Here is a 20,741-nt window from a genome sequence, read left to right as displayed (position 1 = left end):
TTTCGCTCTGAATTCCACTGACTCAGAGTCTGATACAGGCTCTGATTTTCTCTGAATCAGAGACTGATTCAGACTTTGACTTTTGTGTGAATCAGACTCTAGTTTATCTCTGAATTAGGTTAAAATCATAACTATGTTCGTGAGCCAAGCTAGATTTACCATTGCTTTCGCTCTCAGGTCCTTAAAAATACAAATTCATACAATACTTGTAGGAAATAGAAGAAAGTTTTTTATATAGTTTGTGCACCAAGGCATTTATCATACCCTCTCAAATGGTGAGCAGTTAAAAATATAGTCAATTTCAGCGTTTATGCACGCTTCAGATGAATTCATTGGTAATTTTACCACCAAATTTTTTAAGAGTGTATAATATTTAGCAATAAGAGTGAAGTGTATTATTCTCTTTGTGGTTTTACTGCCTCAGTTTAACTGTTTTCGATTTATTGTCTTTTCTATCTATTGTCCAGTTGTCTGTATTCTAAAACATGCAAGGTGTTTATGTTTCATGATCAGATTAATCATGCTATACTTGGTTAGCATAACTCTACTTCAAATGACGTAATGTTTGCCCTGTTGCAATTGAACTCGTAACACGACTCAGACAAAATTAATTGTAAGGTTATAGAAGTAAAACATTCTGAAACCAAGTCGATGTTTTCTTAGCTGAAGTTCTACAGTTAAAGCGATCCAACATGAATGCAGTAAACTATAACTCACTTAACGATATTCTGTCTCAGATATCTGAGCTTTTTCCTGATCCAGACAACGTTACTGAAATAACTGACTTGCTTAATTCTGCCGAAAAGGGATTTTTTCTGTTTTTGCCCCCTAACACGCATTATTCTTAGTGTGTTTATTATTAGCAAAAAAGTTTAATTACAGTATATGCGTTAATTTCGAAAAATTCCAAATTCGTATATTCGAAAATTTTGCTGCATCAATATACACTAAATTTCGTTTGTGTATTATTCTATATGTGAAAGCATGAGATGCAAGCAGTATGTTAGAACATATAAAATGGAGTTGGGGGGGGGGGGGGGGTGCAGGGGTGCAACAACGGAAACTATCCCCGGAAAGTGCCTTATGCGAAAAGAACCCGACGATGGGGCTGAAAAAGTTGAATTACGAGCGGAAATATTTACTAAAATATTCTCAACTGTCGATTTGTTACTCTTGCGGTCAGAATTGGATCTTGGTGAACAAATTGAACCCCCTCTGACCAGATTTTTAGAGTCAATTGAAGATTTTCTCAGAAGCAGTTCAGATGCACGGGTTGCCTTCAAGCAGGTCCTGCGAGACGGGGGGTTGAATGCATTGCTAGCATTGGAAGAGAAGGAGAATGTGAAAGTGTTTCTAATTTCTTATTTTGCTATTTCTGTCACCGAGAATTACCAAGGATGGGAAGTTATGTAAGTCCACTTTCAAAGTTTTTAATTTCTGGTTTGAGTTGCAAAAGCAAGATTGAGTAAACAAATGTACCGTTTTCAATAATCGTTGCCTGGTTAGTAAGTTTGTCTGATTATATGTTAAGGTAACCAAAGACTAGAAACCATGTTAATCTTGCAAGAATCTTGCAAGACGGATGTCAATCTTGCAAGATTCTTACAAGACGATGTTAATCTTTCAAGATTTAAAAGAATCTTGCAAGAATAACATCCGATTCCGACTCGGGCGGTGCACTCAAAGACTAGAAAAATAATTATGAAATCCTGCTGAGTGAAACATTTGATAATTATTGTATTTAAATAATTGAGATTTGCATATCTATTTAAGAATTTCATTTAAAAAACGATTGGGCTTCTGAGTTTTCAAACTTTTGTAATTCATGGGCATGTAAAATTATAAAAGCATAGGCGAGTACCAGACTGAAGTCGAGGCGTCCACACCGAAGTTCCTTCTGATCAGACTATCTTCGAGCGCTCATCTGCACATGGATCGCTCGAGTCACATGGTCTGGAAACGCGTAGAGCGCACTTTAGTCTGGACTATGAAATGGTCTGGAATTTGCCTGATCAGAGCTCAGGTAAGTCTGAGAATATCTGATCAGAGGTGGATTCGAGCGGACACTAATCTGATAGAGGCCATTTCGAAAGCACACAAGTCGGACCAGGAGTGGAACTCGATCGCGACCTGGTCAGTGGAGGCTTTCGAGCGCACTTCAATCTTGTTAGAAGTGCTTTGGAAAGCACGATAGTCTGACAAGAGGACGTTTAGAACGCACCGCATAATCTAATTAGAGGTCGAGAGTGTCAAGAGTACGGTAGTCAGATCAGACCCAATTTCGAACAGATAATAGCATGATAAGAGGACGTTTAGAAGAGAACGCACCAGAGTCCGATCATAGGAGGACGCTTCGAACTCACCATACTCTGATCAGAACTGGTTGCCAGATCAGATCAGATCTGAAAAAATATAGGTATAATACTGTAAGCTGTCAGAGAATTTCTCAATTTAAACTAACGAACAATTCGAGATTTTCTGGCATGGTTTGATGATGCCCCCGGGGATGGCCTCCTCTTTTCCCATCCAGGCTGGGGACCGGCAAGGGCGGAGTTGCAAACTATTAGCTATAACCAAAAGGAAGCTGAGCAAACGGTTAAACAGCTCATTATAGCTCCATCCCTAACAAGGGAAACCGCCATGAACCATATAATAATATTAACCCACACAATTTTAAAGCAGAATGAAAAAAAGTTATTGGAACAAAAAGTTGCATTCTCGCTTGCGGTTTTGCTGTTCACATTTGGCAATTTGACGTTGATTATCACTGTTCTTTCTATTTTTTCTTATTTTTACCTAAATGGTTTTCTTGATCCGGTCAAGCTCAAATCAAGGTCTAGATTTTGTTCAGTCAATGAAAATTTTTTGAATTGTTTCACAACTTGTCCTGCTATGTTCTTTATTTTCTGAGATTCATTTCTGTTCTTTGTCTTTGGTATTGAAGGTTATTGATTGAGTAAGAAATGCATAAAATTGCTCTTATAGTTGCAAATTGTAGACAATTTTGGAATATAATTGAGAACTGCGGTCGCCCTGTCGCATTGAAGAAACCTTCACAAAAAACAGATTACAGGTTGTACTATTGGTGCTCTTTTTTATTTGAGAGTTTATTTGAGACAAATTACAGTTTGAGTCAATTCAAGATTCTTTGAGATTGATTTCTTGATTTTTTTGCTCATTTGGCTTATTTTGAAGTCTAAATTGATTTTGGTCAGACCGAGTAAGGAAACAGAAAAAAGTGGTTATTTTTCCAGAGTGAATCTGTTCACATTTATTTTAAATTTGAGTGAAAAACGTTTTGTGATCAAAATGTTACATTCTTGCTAGTGGTTATTTTGTTCACATGCGGCAATTTGAAATCGATTATGTTTTCCTATTTTTTCCTTCAATTTTTTTCTAATTGGTTTTGCCAATCCGATCTCGTTCAAATCCCTGTCTAGATTTTTGTTTACTCAATGAAAACTCTTTATGAATTGTCTTTTGTTTACTCAATGAAACTCTTTGTCCTGCTATGTTTTTTATTTTATGGGTTTTTTTCCTTGACTTTTGTATTGAACGTTATTGATTAAGAAAGGTATCAATTTGTTCTTTCTATTGTAAACTGTAGAAAATTTTAAAAGACACTGAGAATTTGGGTCCTCCTGTGAAAATTGAGGAACCTTCATCAAAAACAGATTACAGTTTGCACCATTGGTGCTCTTTTTAAAATCCATCCCTGTGTTTTTTAATTTAAAAGAAGTAAAATGCAGTTTGAGTCATTGCACGATTCTTTCAGCTTAATTTCTCACAAGTTATATTTCTTTTTGAAGTCATAATTGAGCTAAATCGAGCCGAATCAGGAAGTAAAACGTAAAGAGGTTGTTTTGCGGCGAACATTTCCCCTCTAATTCTAAAGCAGAATGAGAACACCTTGACGAAACAAAAAATTGAATACTTGTTAGTAATCTTTTATTCTTATGCGGCAATTTGAAATCCATTATCAGTTTTTTATAATTTTTTAATTAGATTCCTTTATAGTTGGTTTTTCCAATACATCTATGCACAAATCTAAGTCTCAGTTTTTGCTCATTCAATGAAAAATCTTTGAATTGCTTCAGAACTTGTTCTGCTATATTTTTTGTTTTCTATTGCGCCTTGTTTTTTGTCTTAAACGTTATTGATTCGGTAAGTTATGTATCAAATTCTTCTTTCAGTTGCAAACTGTAGACAACTTTTGAACGACACTGAGAATTACTGTTGCCCTGTCGCAATTACAAAACTTTCATAAAGGATAGATTACAGGTTGTACTGTTGGCGCTCTTTTTTAACTCTTTCTCTTCTGCTTTTTAAATTTATTGAGTCAAATAATAGTTGGAGCCAAATTGAGCCAAATCATTGGGCAAAATTATAGGCAGGATTCTTTCAGCTTAATTTCTTGAAAACTTTTAGCGGATTATTGACGTCAAAGTTTACACGCTAAAATTGAATTGAAGTGAAAATGAAATTTTGTAACAGTTTGACTTGTCAACGGTTATTTTTTGTTTATATGCGGCAACTTCGTTTCTATATTAACAGTTTTTGTGAGTTTCTTGATAGTTTTTTATTCTACTTGGTTTCAAAGTCCATCGCTTGTTATTCCTAGTCAATGTTTTTAGTCAATGAAAATTTTTTATATAGGACCTGTCCGGCTATCTTTTATTTGGTTTACGGGCCAAAGTGAGATTTTAATTGATATTTCAATATTCTATCCAAATGTCTGTACAAAAATATTGTTTCAGCCCTTCAGATGAAGAAGAAATTGCCAAAATGTTTGAAACATTTTTGCCAACAATTACTGATCTCTTCTCTCAGACGACATCAACACCAGTGTCCATCTTGCGACGCCTCTGGTCATCGCTCATCATGCTCGCGAGCCATGAATCAATTTCGAAATTTTCAATTGAATGTGGGATGATGAGTAATATCTCCTCTGTGCTTGAACAGTCTCCAGACATTGAGATTACCAAAATGGTTCTGGAGTTCGTCTGGGATGTCACACTATTAGGTGCCAGTAGAGGACAAATGATCAAACACAGGGGTCTCATATCGGTTATTGAAGAATTGACTCAAAACGCGAATGAAGAGGTTTCCTCAATGGCCAAAAATGTAATTTGGAGTTTGAAAACTCCAAAAGAAAAAGGAGGTAGGTTAAATATTCTATTTTTAATCCGCCGTGAAGATTTTGATTTTGAGCGAGCAAAGAGGTATAAGAGTCAAAATCAAAAAAAGATAAGTAATAAATCTGTGCAATCTGATTTGATTCCAATTCCATCACTTACCATTTTCATTGAAGTCACTTACCATTTACAATCATTATGGAAATAGAATAAAATTATCGATAAATATTTATTCTAATTAACTTAATATAGAACAATAAATGAAGCTGAGAGAAAAACTGTTGCTTTTGTAGAACCCGAACCCATGAATCTTGTGGTACTGTTGTACAATAATTTGATAATTTGTACTTAATTTATTTAAGCTGTCCTTGTGCTAGTTAAAAGTCACTCATAATTATTCACAGCAGTAAAACTTTACCGCCGACTGTAAAGTCAGGTTTTCAGTTTTGTTCACACTTTCATATTTATCAACATTCATTCTCGTAACTTAATTCTTGAAATTAAGTTGTTCTCAATCTTCTTAGTTTTACCATCAAAATAGTTCTAAACGGATTCGAGATAGAATTCCACGTCATCAAAATAGAGCTGCATCTATAACAGTATTGCAGAATAGAAATAAAAGCGGTACTTCGACAATTATTGAATATAGCGGATTCGCGCCTCGAATCCAACCTCAAAAATCTACTACGTACCCGTGACTCAATTGCATACCTCGAAAGCAGAAGGTATCACATGGCGCAGTCAGAAGTCAAAGAACGTGCCCTTCCTGGAATCGAACCCTTTTGGGAAAGACCGACTTTAGAACCACCGTTGAGATGGGAACATTGGCAGAGAATGTTGAAATTGGCCATCCTTGCCAAAGAGGGTATTTCGGTCGATACTCTTTGTGAAAATTCACCAGACAATGTCACCATTCCCCCTGAACACATCTACGAAGCAAATATAAAAAATAGCAAGGACCAAAGTGAAAGAGATCGCAAAACTCGGAATGAATAACTCAAGAATACATGGCTCAATAGATGTCAGAAAAATGAGTTAGCGAGAATATTGTGCGGTGATAGACCTTGGAAGTTTTGTGACAACAAAGCTGTCTCGCTGACCTATTTAGTCTTGGCATGGAAGGCCGCCGAATTTTTGGTTCCCTAGAAACAACTATTCAAATTGATCGGATATCTGCAAAAGATCTTTGGGAGAGTTTAGATCAGGTATTCACAAAGCAGCGGAATATAATTTTCGACCACTATACATTCCTGACCCGGAAAGAATTGAAGGGCGAACCAGTCGAAAAGTTCTACGGTTGTCTCCGTGAGTTTTCTTTAAACTGCGACCTGGGCAGTCATGAGGAATCCATCATTCGGGAGGTTTTCATAGCAAATATGCAAGACGGTGAGATTCAGAGAGAATTATAAAAAGTAACGAGATTGGCTAAAAAGGCTTTGAAAGTGGCAATGAATTTTGAGATGGGCATCCAAATTCAGTTGAAGATGTCAAGAACAGCTATTCACCAGACTACAAATGAAGTCAAGACTACGTCCATCAACAACATACAGAAATTCATGCAATCGATCTCGACTTTAACGAGCAATTTAACGAAACCTACAGTCTGTCCCAATTGTGGCTATGGCTGGTCGGCCGCTCATCAATAAAACTGCCCTGCTCGCGGAAAGAATTGCAAAAACTGTGGATTTGCAAATCATTTCGCAAAAGTATGCAGAAAGCCTGAATAACAAATAAAACCAAAGCCCAAAGCCAACAATGTTGACGATACTATCTCCGAGACAGCGACGGTGGGTACCTCAGCCTCTGTTGGAGAGCGAGTCAATCATATTGATAGACTGCTTCAAAAAGACGATATCTACGATGCAAACTACGGTTCTGACTATGATGACTTTGATGACATTTGTGTTGCAACAATCCCCGCTAATGACAATATTAGAGAGGTACAACAATTGAATGTAAACAATTGCATCGGGAATACAAATACAAAAACATTAGTGGATTCGGCAAGCGTTTGCACCATCATTAACAAAAATCTTGCAAATGCAGTAGTATCGGATTGTCAAGAAAGCTTTTGAGAGCAATTGCCGGAGATGCACAAACTACAAGTTTTTTCCAATGATTTAATCAAAACAATCGGTGTAATTAAGACCTCAGTCAAATGTAACGATTGAGTAGCTACAGACTTTAATGTGACAGTCGTTGAAGATGGCCATACGCCATCAATTGGACGAGATCTTTTTTCACAATTAGGTCTCTCACTCACTCAGATCAAACAAGTCTCAAGTATTGATCAAAATCAATGTTTAATATAAAATAAATAGCATGCGCTCATCTCAAGAATTGCTTAATCATTAAAACCTTCAGTTAAATCCACATTTCATAAAAAACTTACACCTACACATCAGAAAGGACGTAGAGTACCAATTAGCTTTCAATCTCTATTTAATGAAGAACTACTAGATGAGAAACACATCATAAACTTAAATAATTGTTCTGATAAAAATTTCATATCACCAATAGTTATCACGGTAAACAGAGACAAAACAGTTAAATTGGCTCTTGATTCTAAAATCTTAAATAAATCTATTCTTAAAAATAAACATCAAATGTCTAACATTGATCATTCAATTGACACAATACAACAAAATTCTAAAACAAGCGTATCACAAGATAAAGCCTGCTTTTCAAACCTGGATTTGAAACACGCCTACAACCAGCTTATATTTGACCCGGAAACGGCAACCATTGCAACTTTAATATCGTTAGTGGCGAATATACTGGTACATACCGCTTCAATACTGGATTGACCGTTTCTAATTTGACCGTTTTCTTTGACCGTCGCTAATGGACCCAATGTAATTAAATTTTCAGATGAATATTTTCAAATACACGGTGTTTCCCGAAATATTAGATTAGATCAAGCACGTTGTTTAATTGGATATAAATGAAAGAATTTTTGTAACCAGAAAAATATTATCCTTGTCACTGCCCGTGTTAACGATTATAGAGCTAATGGATTAGTGGAGCATTTGATACAAACAATTAAAAGGTGTCTAAGCTGCATGACAATAGATAATAGAAATAACACATTCACAATTTAAGAAGCAATAAAGTCAATAGTATATCAATTACCTATATGTAAACAAAAGACAAATGTAACACCTTTCCACGCACATTTTGGAAGAGAACCAAACACACCACTAAGTAACATTAGCACAATACCAAAGTCATTTAATTTGTCATATGAAATTATTCTTCATCACTATTTAAACGCTGATACAGTCCCAGTTGAAGACTACTTGGACGATAATGGCTGGGTGACTGGTGACCGCAGCGATATTCTCATCGAGAAGACTATGACAAAAACCCAAGTAGACGCAGGCAGGAGTTTCAACGGAGAAAAGAACAAACCTGTCTCTAGATTCATCCTGTACCCTAAACTTACCAATCCTATACATAGAACAGAGCGATCTCTCGAACTCAAGCTTGCTCGAAAGGTCTCAAAACGCTCTAAGCGGGATCTGAGGGGGCTTTGGGAGAAATTGGCTCCACGCAGCACAGTTGTCAAGACGTCCCAAACAACAACTGATAATAAAGAGCCTGGCGTTCCTGAACTCAAAGTTCGTAATAGCGACATCGCCAAGTTTGGAACACAATCGGAAAGAAACACCGAACTCTGGCAATACGCACATAAAGGACGGTCCCTTACGACAAAACGACTGAGGAAAAGATTGCCCAGCACACTAAGGAGTTAAAAAAGAAATACCGAGGCGACAGGGAAAATTCGACACCAACGGACACACACTGACACTGTTTTTGGCATTTCCTCTGTAAATAGCAAAATCTCCAAAGCAATATCATGCCATGAACCTAAGAAATCACAAGCTGGGACAAGCCGCTCACGCAAATCTTCATTAACTCCCAACACATCCAATGCATCGCCAGTCGCTGCGTCGTCAGTCACTTCCTCAACCGCTTCGCCAACAACCTCAAAGTCGAAAACGATCCGGAAAGCACCTGACTATTTCGATTTCGATAGCTCAGTGTGCTCAGTTAGTGTTAATGGTTCAGTTCAAGCGCGAAAACGACACAAACAAATTAATCCAGTAATCGAGACGGTGATACAGGAAGAATCGCTACAACCTCCCGCAGCTGAAACTTCGTTCGAATTGCCGGTAGTTGGTCCCACAGCACCTCCACCAATTGGAACTTGGTCTCAGGAGGAATATAAATATAAAGATTATGAGAGAGAAGTTAGTATGAGCGTCTTTGATGCTGAAAATCAAATTTGAAAAACTGCAGACATTAATGTCATTGTTCCATTCAAAAACTGAATAATTTCATTCAATTGTTGAATTTTAAATTGCTACTTTGTTTCCTGTCACTTTAGAATATGTCTTTATCATTTGTCACATGTAATCTGTTTAAATTATTGAATAATGGAATTGTGCTACATTAGAGTAATAATTTCTGTTTTATGTGTGAGTTTATCTGTAAACTTAACTGGTTTATATTTCATTTGATTTAATTTGTCAAACTATTACTGTGCACTTAATTCGTTTAAACTTTATTGGATTTGCGCCTCAAGTGCGCAATAATTGATGTTTCATGTATACCGTTCTTTGTAAACATAACAAGCTTACGTCTCATCTCATTAAACTTAAATAGTGTACAGTTCGTGTGAACTATATCTGTTTGAATTTTTAATGTTCAAATTTGTCTTAAAAATATAAATTATAGTAACCATTACATATGCTATTGAAATGATAAAATTTTCTACATTTGCAGCTTAAAAATTGTCGATGTCATGGATATGTGGTACGGTTGTACCATAATTTGATAATTTGTACATAATTTATTTAAGTTGTCCTTGTGCTAATTAAAAATCACTCAAAATTATTCACAGCAGTAAAACTTTACCGCCGACTGTAAAGTCAGGTTTTCAGTTTTGTGCATACTTTCATTTTTATTAACATTCACTCTCGTAACTTAATTCTTGAAATTCAGTTGTTCTCAATCTTCTTAGTTTTGCCATCAAAATAGTTCGAAACGGATTCGAGATAGAATTCCACCTCATCAAAATAGAGCTGCGTCTTTAATAGTATTGGAGAATAGAAATAAAAGCGGTACTTCGACAATTATTGAATATGGTGGATTCGCGGCTCGAATCCAATTTCAGTAATCTACTACGTCCCGTGACTCAATTGCATACCTCCAAAGCAAGAGGTATCACAAATCTAAATCCGTTCAGGGTACAGAATATCTGTCGAAGTAAGTTAGATATTTGGTTGTTATATCGTTTCCGAAGCGTCACAGAGTTGAGAAGAACAATTTAAACAAACAAATTACTGTAAAAAATTTAACTGTCAACGTATTCAAATTTTTAGCAAAGGTGTGTGTGCGGTGCGCATCAAGCCAAATTTCAAATGAGTGGACAAAATAAAAGCAATTCCGATATACACTAGATAGTGAACAAAATTTGAGTATCTCTCAGTATTTTGGAGAGAATTTTAAATTGTAATTTAAAGTGAACGAACTATATTTAACCAGATTCAACACGGCAAACCAAATTGCGCAATTCGCATTCTGAGTTAGGATTTGCGTCCAAAACCGAAAATAACAATCTAGAACCCTCCGAATGAGATTGAAATGGCAAAAAATATATAACGCAAGAAAAATAGTGGCAAACTAAAATTTCGAAATTTCGAATTGCAAGCGAAAAATACTGGTTGATGACTAGAAGCAATATTTGGAACGTAACTAATTGCCCCCAAAAAGTTTTTTTTTTTTTAATTTTACTCTAGTTTTGACTCCTTGGTCACACGACTCGAATTTTAAAATTTTGAAATCGAAAAATAACGTACATTAGAAGGGAGAGTGGTCACTGATTAAACATATTGGGGGCGAGATCATAAAATTTTGCAAATAAAAATTCTTATTGATGAAATTTGAAAAAAAATGTCGTTTTTCGGTTTTGACTCCGCATCTTCACCTGATGACAACTCAATGAACCCTAGAGGTCAATGTTTGGACTCTTAGATTGCTTGGCTGTGTCCCATACACATACAACATGGAAATAATGCATGTAATATTTTAAAATATATAATGACAAAATTTTCCCACTTTTGGTGTCTTTGTTCATCGGAACCTCAACGAATGGTAAAAAAATATTATGATTAAAGTGTTGACTTTAGAATGTTTACTGAACTAATATGGAATGAAACGATGTCCATAAGTGTCCATAGGTCAATTACATAAGTTAAGGCGACAAGCCATCTAAGATCAAGCCATAGAATTTGCAGTAGTTGTGACGGAGCGTAAGTTGGCAGTAAGTTCATTTCGTGGCCGGTCAATTGGCCGAAGTACAAATTAGCCGACACACCTTTTAGCCGACACTTAAGCAAATATAGCTACTCCAAAACCACAGTTCATGATAATTACCCGCGCACTAATAGGGTAAAGTAGCGTCCAGTAGTTTTAAAACCAACAATATTTGGTTATAACTACTAATTTGGCCATGCCTCAGCTGCCCGTGGGACTTGATATGAATCTATCACAACCGAACAAATTATAAAGGCCGAACATAATTAAGTCGAAGCTTCTAATAACACTATTTAAATTACTCAGTTCCAATTTCGGTCATTTTCACGTCGTCTTGATGAAATCTGTCGGCCAATTGGCGTGTCTTCTAATTTGTGTGTCGGCTAATACCCCTAGTCCGAGTTCATTTTTATAGTACTCAAAACCCACCTCCTAATCTCCTAATAGCGATAATTTTTCGTGGATCTATTCTCCTTCGCCCCCCCCCCCCCTCCCAGCGTTTTTTCCGACGCCCCAGTTACAAATTATATGTTGTTTTATAGCGCGTTACTATGTAAGAAAACAGCACGTGCACCTGGGGGTCATAAAAATGCATGCTCACTAAGCTGGGAGGGGGGAAACAGAATAGATCCTTTTTCTACTTAACTTAATTGGCTAATCGAATAACTACTACTGACTTTAAGAAAAATGTATTTTTTTTACCTTGTCACTAAACAGAGTGACAAAGTATCTATTGTTTCCACGCTTTAATTCATTTGTTATCTTCATATTAATCCATCTTCTAGGCAAAAAAGACAGCTCACTGTTCAGCCTAGCAGAAATTCAGAGGATGACAGTTTTTGTTCTGCTGAAAAAAAGTTCTCATCAACGAAATTAAATAAGCATGGTTAAGCGGTTTTCTAAATTTCTAATTGTACTCTGAAAATGTGTGAGAAACAGGAACTACCTCAATTTAGCGATCTGAAATATCTTAAAACATTAGCTGTTTGATAATATTGACAAACTAGAAGCTTAAATACGCCTTAAAATCTAACTAGGCACCAGGAAAAAGAAATGGCAAGTAATCAAAAAGTGAAAGTCAAACCATGACTTCGATGTTTCCGAAGTCATTGCTAATAGTCAAAGTCAATCGTCAATTGCTGTGACCATTTAACGGCTAAAACATTTTGTTTTTTTGCCTAAAAATAAAAAAAAAATCAAAAACAAGGGCAGCCGGGTCGAGATGTCACAGCCATTCAACGCAAAATTGTGTAAGATAAGAGGTGAATGTTAAAATTTTGTAAGATAAGCGGTGAATGTGGTGAAATTACATAACTTCATCGCATTTCACCGCAAACTTATGTACAAAATTTGCGGTGAAAAAACCAATTTTTCACCACTTATCTTACGTATTTTTCCGATTTTTTCTCGACTCGGGTAATTATGTGAAAAAACTATAAAATTGGTACAGTTTGCAATATCTAAATTTGCCACAAAAAAAAACCCGTGGATTTTAAAAAAAAATTTTGATTTAGCCTTGCCAAGCCTCGACCAAGACGCGCGCATGACTAGTAAAGGGAAAGGGACGCGATTATATTTGTTAATCAGTTATGATATGGACATGTAATAAGACTTGCCAAATAATGATACTGACTTTGTCATTAGGTCCACATTTTTACTCAAAAAACACCCCTTGATACCATTTTTTCTTAACTCTGCGTGCTAAAAAGCTTTACACTTTTATAGACCCCATTAACTGCGGAAGAAACCCGGGTCTTACCTATATCCTGGGATCGATATTTCCTCATTTTGAATAAAAATATTTTGTAGTAACGCTATAGAATATTTGTTCTGAATATTTGTTTTTATAGCTTCTATGAAAGAAATCTATCAATGACAACTTTCCATGGGCACTAGCTGAAAGCTAGATAAAAATACTTTGGTTAATGCTTTTTTTTGGAAAGCAATTTTCGGCTTAGTTGAGCTTAATCGGATAGTCCTGAAAACAGTTCTTTAAATTTTGATTAGTTCATGAAGTCAAGAGATATATTTTGCGTGGTTGGACGTATCGTGACTACTTAAATCAATAAATGTTTAAAGAATTCTGCTCAGGACTTTACGAATAAGCTCGACTAAGCCGATAATCGCTTTCCAAAAAATGATTTTTTTTTCAAAAAACGTTAAGAAATTGTTTTTTTCTTCCTCTTTTTCGGAAGTAATGGACCGCGAACTAACCTCACGATAGAATATGACCATTGATAATTTAATTGAATCTATTTATGGATGGTAACAGCTGTTCTCCCCCCTACATTAGAAAAAAATATTTTGAATTTTTTTTTGTTTTAGAATCTTACGCATCGAAGAACTCAGCCAAAAGGGGCAAGCATAAATGGCTCATCATCTACACTCTTTCAATATCAGTACTGGTGCTTTCTGTGGTCCTCTATGCCTGTTTTTCGTCATCTAGACCATTAGGACCTCAAAAGGGAACAAGGGCCAAGTCTCTGCAGAATATGGAGTTGTACTCCAGAGACAACAAAATGATGAAGCAGGAGGAGGAGATTTCAGAGAGACAAGAGAGGATAGGTGAGTGTATATCTCGAGTGCAGGTGTCAACGCAAATAAACACTTGCAAAATGTAAGACCCTAGTTGAGGAGACCGAACAAAAACGACGAGTAAATTATAAGAAATCTTTGGTATGTTTGGTTTCAAACGTAAGAAAGCATCAGTACGTTCAGTTTGTTCGGTATTATTGGTTTCGAACGTCAGAAAGATTCGGTATAGTCATTTTTGGACGCAGGACAGATTCGGTATGTTCAGTATTTAAACGTAAGAGATCGTCGGTATGTCCGGCTTCAGACGTACGATTTTGTACGTCTGAAACGATTTCGTATGTCTGTTTATAATGTAGTTAAACGTTATGATAGCGTTCTTTTTGCAGGAATCTTAAAAGTACTTCTTAGTGAAAAAAATCTGAAGTTTTTGATGGTTGATTACATTTGAAACCGAACAAGACGACTGTTTATCTGTTGGACTAATCTGCTTTTAAAACCCAGTAGATAAAAGTCCATAGTAATTCTCTCAACGAGACGACTCTCTCTTACGTTTAAAAACGACGATAATGAATCTCTCCTACTTTTACAAAATGACGATGCTGATTTTTTTTATGCTAACTACCGATCAAAAACAACATCAGTAAAAATTGAACTGTTATTTTGCAAGATCTTGCAATATTCTTACACGAATCTTGCAAGATTGCGCATCTTCTTGCAAAATCTTACAAGATAACCGTCCATCTTGTAAGATTCGTGCACGATAAACATCTTGCAAGAAGCACCGAAAACGTGTCTTAGGTGCTGCATGGGCCGCTTTAGCTTCCTTGAGAATTAGAAAACAGGATTTGACCTATTCTTTAGCCTCCAAAGAAAAAATAGAGACTATAAAATTGCTAAAGCTTGAATATAGCATGATAGTTTTCTCGCCATTTTCTTCTGAAAAAGAAACAATGCATATGAGATATAGAAATTCCTAGAACTAACTTTTTAGGTAATTTAAAGTAATTTTGAGTAATGTTCAACGGTATATTGAGACTTCTTCAGCAGATAATAATAGTTCTGATATAAAAAGGCAACAACATCTTTCAAGAGTATTTTCGGTAAGAGCGTAATAGCTAAAAAATCAATCAAGTTTTGAACTGTATGTCGGTTTTCAATGTATCGTGGGAGTGCAATTCAAAAGTTTGTTTTTCATGGCACAAAAATTTCTTTTTCCAAATGATTTTTGTTTTGGTCACCTAAGATTGTTTGGAAATGATCCACAAAGCATTTTATCTGTTTTGTTTTAAAATATAGCGTTGCAATTACATTCGTAATTTTAATTTTTATTGTGATCGTATTTTAACTGCTTATATGCTGACACACACACACACACACACACACACACACACACACACACACACACACACACACACGCACACACACACACACACGCAAGCACACACACAAACACACACATGCAAGCACACACATGCGCAGGCACACATACATACACATACACACACAGACGCACGCACATACACACATACACACCCATACACACACACACACACAAGCACACACACACGCACACACACACACACACACACACAAACCGATACACACATATACACATACACACACATACACAAACAAACACACACACCTACATACAGGCAAGCTCACACACACACACACGCGCACACACATACATACACACACACGCAAGCACATACACACACACGCAAGCACACACACACGCACACACACATACACACACACGCAAGCACATGCACAAACACGCGCGCACACACACATACACCTACACACACACACGCAAGCACACACACAAGCACACGCACATACACACACACGCAAGCATATACACACACACACACACATACACACACACACAAACACACATATACATCAGCACATGAGCAACTCAAAATTACGATACAAAGCACAATTGAGTTATTTTGACGGTATATTTTAAATTAATGATCAGAACTAATCAAAAGCTTGAAAATATTTTTAATTTTATTTGGAGGAGTAATTTTAAGAGTTGACGACAGAAATAAGTAGACAGCCCGAAGACTTAATATCAGCTTCAACCGATTGTTGTTTCAGACAGTTGATCACAATTGAGACTTGCAGCAATCTTTCAACAAACAGTTTTAGATTGGATTAGATATTTTAGATAATGCGAAGCGTTTCAACGTAGATGTACATTGAATTGAATTTTTCAGTAATAATTCTTACTGTTGAATCGCTTCCCAAATACTTTTTAAAAATTATCAAAAGTTCTAAAGAGACTGTTAGTTGAAGAGCAAGCAATTTACAAGCAACCAATTCTACAAGTTTTTGCCCGTATATTTTTCAGATCACAAAAATTTCCAAGCGCACAAAAAATGGTTATAGCAATTCTTTCCGCAGAATCACACGGTGTATTGGCGAGAATTCACAATTTAAAAAGTTCTCTAGATCTTCGGCGAATCCCCCAAAATCTTCCCTGCATTTTTCTATCAGCTCAGAGTTCTTCGAAATGTATAGACGGCGGGCGAATTCCTGAAATGATTTTTTTTGAACTATTGATTCTCTAGGATTTTGGTTATAAAGTGTAGATTTGCAGTTTAATTCTGTAATTCTTTTCTGTGTTCATGTTTTTAGGCTAGAATTCGGGACTTGTGGGGTTGACCAGATTTTTGTGAAAAGAATTCTACTTGATTCTATCGAGTTTTAAGTTTTCGATCTACAAATTTTTTTCTATTTTATTTTTTTCCGAACATATTTTCTTCAATTAGTTTTGTTCAACATAATCCAAGGACTATATTTATGATTTGTCAAGACAAATAATAGCTAGCCAGACTAACACGGGTAAGTTTGAGCTGACTATTGTTCTGTCTCCTTGCCGAAAAACATGCTGTTTTCATAATTGCAGTATCATTTTGGACTTGTAGAATTTTTCCCACAAATTATTTTAGTTTGCCTTAGATAGTTGAGATAATGGAAAGCGTTCCAATGTAGATGTACATGCAAACCATCTTTTCAGCAATTGTTCTTACTGCTTGTTTATTTCTAATCTATTGTGAAAAGCATCAAAAATATATACAGTGCTGGTTGGAGTGCAACCAGCCTACACCCCAACAGATTCTACGAACACCCAACCTTTGCTTTACAGAAACTAGATGCAATTGGCATTCCTTTAAGTTTAAAGAAGCTTACCTACTTGCCGTTCAATCAAACTGGAAAAAAGAGTACAAAAATAGTCGCCTGAAATGAGTTGATTTTTTTCCTACATTGAACAAATTGCAGAACTTTCTCAACCATCTATAACTCAATGAAAACCGGTCAGATTCTCCATAAATAGTTACTTTTACAAACCCAATGAGAGTGGAGTAGAAAAATGCTTAATTCTTGACAGCGATGTAAAAAGAGCAATTAATTGAAATAATATTAGAGAAAATTACTTTAAATACACAATTGATTTTTATGAAGTTGAAACAGAACAGTAATAGTGAGTAACCACCCGTCCTTAACGCTCAGAGAACAGCAGCACTGATTCAGAACAAATTCAGAGAAATCTTGATTTTCAGTACTAATTCGGAACAATTTCAGATTAGTTTCTGTGTCCATTCTGACAACTCTCTGAAGCAGACCAAAATTCAGGACTTCGGGAATTCAGCAATTTTTGTTAACACTGCAAACTCTCACGGAAAAACTTCCCTTCGGATCCTTTGCAGTCTTTATTTTGTTTTGGAGCAGAATGCCAACAACACTAGCCGAAAATAATGAAATCACAACTTTTCTAATATTTTTTTGCTAGGTTGCAACTATTTTATTTTTACTGCCAGTTGAACCATGGAAGAATTCATTGACTCGAATCGCTACTGAAGTTTTCTCGATCCAATAATTGTATTTTGCACAACTCATCAAGAACTTTTTTTCAGTTCATGCAAAAAATCTTGCTTGACTCATCAAGAATTTTTAGCTCGACCCATTAAACAAATATTAATCGGCTTCAACTAGGACACTGTAATATGTAAGTTTAGTTGTTATTGAGATCAAAACTGGAGTTTTAATTTGCATAAAACTGAGTCCTTCTGAAAATATAGTAAACACAAATTGGCCTGGAGCCGAGGATTTTCCCAAAAAAATAAAGGGGAAAAGGGTGTAGTGTGTAAATTTTATTTAAAATACAACCCTATATGTCCGCTTAATTAAGGGTGGGAGAGTGTATATTATAAGAGTGTAAAAAGAGCGGAGAAAAGAGTGTAAATGCAGTGTAATTTTTTTAAATTACACTCTTTTCCCCCAATAAATAGGATTGTAATATACATTACACCCTAATCCCCACTGGTCAGGGGGGGGGATTAGGAGTGAAACCTCGGCTCACGGAGATCGTCATAATATGAGGTCAATTACCGGAAATGTTCCGAAAAATCATAAGAAACGCTTCATAAAGCCAAAGTTTAGAACTTTTTTGCGGAATGTGATGTGCCAGTACACTAGAAGCAACTATGAGTTCTTTCCTGGACTTTTTCTGGACCTTCACTATGAACCTCGACTGTGTAATTTTGGTCAATATTGACCCCCCCCCCCCCCGCACACCTACTAGACTATTTGGGTCTTTTTATAAGTCAGGGTCTGGACTAGGGTGGCCACCCGACACAAAATAAATTGAAGCTCCTCGCCCATTATGGTATGATTACCATGATAGGGAGACCACTAAGATGGGGTGGGCTACAATGGAAAAAACCCCAACTATGAAAAGTTTCAGGTGGCTCTTTGTTCTCAAGTGACTTGAGAAAATGGTTCTTGTTCTTCATGGTGTCCATTGCTTGCCATGCACTGCTAGCCCTCCTGTTCAAACTCCTCTCCAAATCAGTGAAGAAAGCCAAAAAGACGACAACTGCTGGTCGAGTTGGTGCTCAACAACCCAACACTGGCACAGATGTACCGCATGTCATGATCAGCTACTGCTGGGCACAGCAAAAGGTATATCCAGTGAATCCAAATTTGATACACGTTGATACAAAACATACTAAAACATACTAACTCTTACTAAAGTTTAAGTAAGAAAAAGCCTGAGGTAGTAAGAGAATGTCAAATCTTACTAATTCTTGTAAGATCTTGCAAGATAACTATCTAGTACGAAAGAATAATTGTCTGGCTGAAATCTTACTTAATCGTACTGAATTTTTACTAGTTTGTACGAAATAGTAGGATTCTTACAAGATAACTATTCTTGAATGTCCGGGGATGGCTAATCTTGCGAAGATCTGGTCTTTTTACATGTCAAGATAACATCAAGATATGAATAAACTTGAAAAATCTTTGGATTGACAACATAGTATCTTGGCAAGATAAACAAGAAAGAGCAACCATGACATGGCAAAACATGTACCAAGTTGTAAAAATTAAAAAGCACCTTTAAAAGAGAATTAGGGCCAATTCATAAGATATTAATCAAGAATAATCAAGAATTATAACAATGCAATTTCATCAATGTCTTCCCAATTTTAACTTCCAGATGACTGTGGATTTTTTTTCATCTATCAAAAATTTCTGATGGTTTTTTTAGTATTGCTTGCCTTATGATAACCAAACTCTCGAGAGCAGAAACTGAACAAAAAATATGGTCCACAAAAAATATTTTAAAAAAATACTCCATAATGCAAAAAACATGAGCACCAAAACACTGATTGCAAATTTATTTCCCCTAATTAGAATATGGATAACAAACCCTGTTCAATCGCTCAACTTTTTCGATCCGTCCCCAATCTATTTAGGTTGCACTAGACTTGCAGGCCAGACTAGAAGACGCGAATATCAAAGTGTGGATTGATGTGAACGAGATGCACGGGTTCCTAGCCGAGAGAATGTCGGAAGCTGTTGAGAATTCCTACGCTGTCATAATGCTGTTGTCAAGTGACTACAACCAAAGCTTCAATTGCAAATCGGAAGCTAATTACAGTCATTTTTGCAGGAAAACGATTATTCCCTTGATTGCCCAACGAGGGTTTGTTCCTTCGAAAGGATGGCTCAGCTTCATAATAGCAGGCAAGCTTTATTACCAAGGATTCGATTCAAGAAACCTTGAAGAAAACTTCCCCCAGATTATGGCCGAAGTTCAAAGGGCAAGAGAAATGTGAACTACTTATTATTGCCACGGAATGTTGCAGAACTTAAAATCAACAAATGGGTGCTAAATTTTTGATAACCTGTTGAGTCCATGTTCCTTTTACAATTGGATTTTTAACGCCCCCCCCCCCTCCGGGTTTCAGTTTACGATAGAGGAACAGACGTTACGTTGAAAAATGAACACATTTGCGCAAAACGCACACTTTGAGGCTTTTGTAGAATCAATCAGCCCAAAATTCCTGTCTAGAATTTCTTCATTAACTACTTTAAAAAGTATTTAGAAATCGAATGGTCTCGAAAGTTGCTGTTTTTATTGATCTAGCTAAAGCATTTAATTCAATATCGCACGAAATTTTTCTCAAAAAAATTGAAGCTTACGGTTTTTCAGAAAGTGCAGTTGAATTATTTGCTTCACTTCTTAAAAACAGACAGCAGTGTGTTAAGATAAATGATGTTTACTCAGAATGGTTGGAAACAAATCATGGTGTTCCACAGGGAACGGTTTTAGAGCCACTAGTTTTTCTTCTCTACATTAATGGTTTTCGTGAAGAAGTTTAAGGAAAATTCCATATAATTCAATTTGCTGATGACACAAGTTTCATTTTAGCAGAAACAATGTCAGCGAAC

The 20,741-nt window shown here is 36.2% G+C and overlaps 2 protein-coding genes across 4 annotated transcripts in view; one reads left to right on the top strand and one right to left on the bottom strand.

Annotated features, from left to right (window-relative positions):
• LOC142349354 (cilia- and flagella-associated protein 77-like) overlaps window positions 1-20,741 on the bottom strand; it is an 89,746-nt gene that overhangs the window by 20,774 nt on the left and 48,231 nt on the right. The window lies entirely within an intron of this gene.
• Window positions 600-20,619, top strand: LOC142349854 (uncharacterized). 2 transcript variants are annotated; one of them, XM_075401671.1, is made up of 6 exons: window positions 600-806; window positions 1,078-1,409; window positions 4,758-5,161; window positions 13,782-14,021; window positions 18,751-18,968; window positions 19,763-20,619. In XM_075401671.1, exons 1-6 carry the CDS (start codon window positions 693-695, stop codon window positions 20,123-20,125), a joined length of 1,671 nt encoding a protein of 556 aa, XP_075257786.1. In that variant the 5' UTR covers window positions 600-692; the 3' UTR covers window positions 20,126-20,619. The 2 variants fall into 2 exon arrangements, with proteins under 2 accessions (XP_075257786.1, XP_075257787.1); XM_075401672.1 differs by lacking the exon at window positions 600-806 and having other exon boundaries at window positions 1,066-1,409; window positions 19,763-20,618.

Source organism: Convolutriloba macropyga, chromosome 11 (genome assembly GCF_964194025.1).
Source record: "Convolutriloba macropyga chromosome 11, txConMacr16.3, whole genome shotgun sequence".
In the NCBI taxonomy this organism is placed as follows: Eukaryota; Metazoa; Xenacoelomorpha; order Acoela; family Convolutidae; genus Convolutriloba; species Convolutriloba macropyga.
Note: the sequence above shows the minus strand (reverse complement) of the source record. Positions and strands in the feature narration are given on the sequence as shown.

What these genes read in the sequence shown, in the direction of transcription:
- LOC142349854 (XM_075401671.1), top strand. Translation starts at nt 693, where the DNA reads ATGAATGCAGTAAACTATAACTCACTTAACGATATTCTGTCTCAGATA. An exon ending in AACTCCAAAAGAAAAAGGAG is followed by an intron (nt 5,162 to 13,781) that starts GTAGGTTAAATA and finishes TTTTTGTTTTAG; the next exon opens with AATCTTACGCATCGAAGAAC. An exon ending in ACTGCTGGGCACAGCAAAAG is followed by an intron (nt 18,969 to 19,762) that starts GTATATCCAGTG and finishes CAATCTATTTAG; the next exon opens with GTTGCACTAGACTTGCAGGC.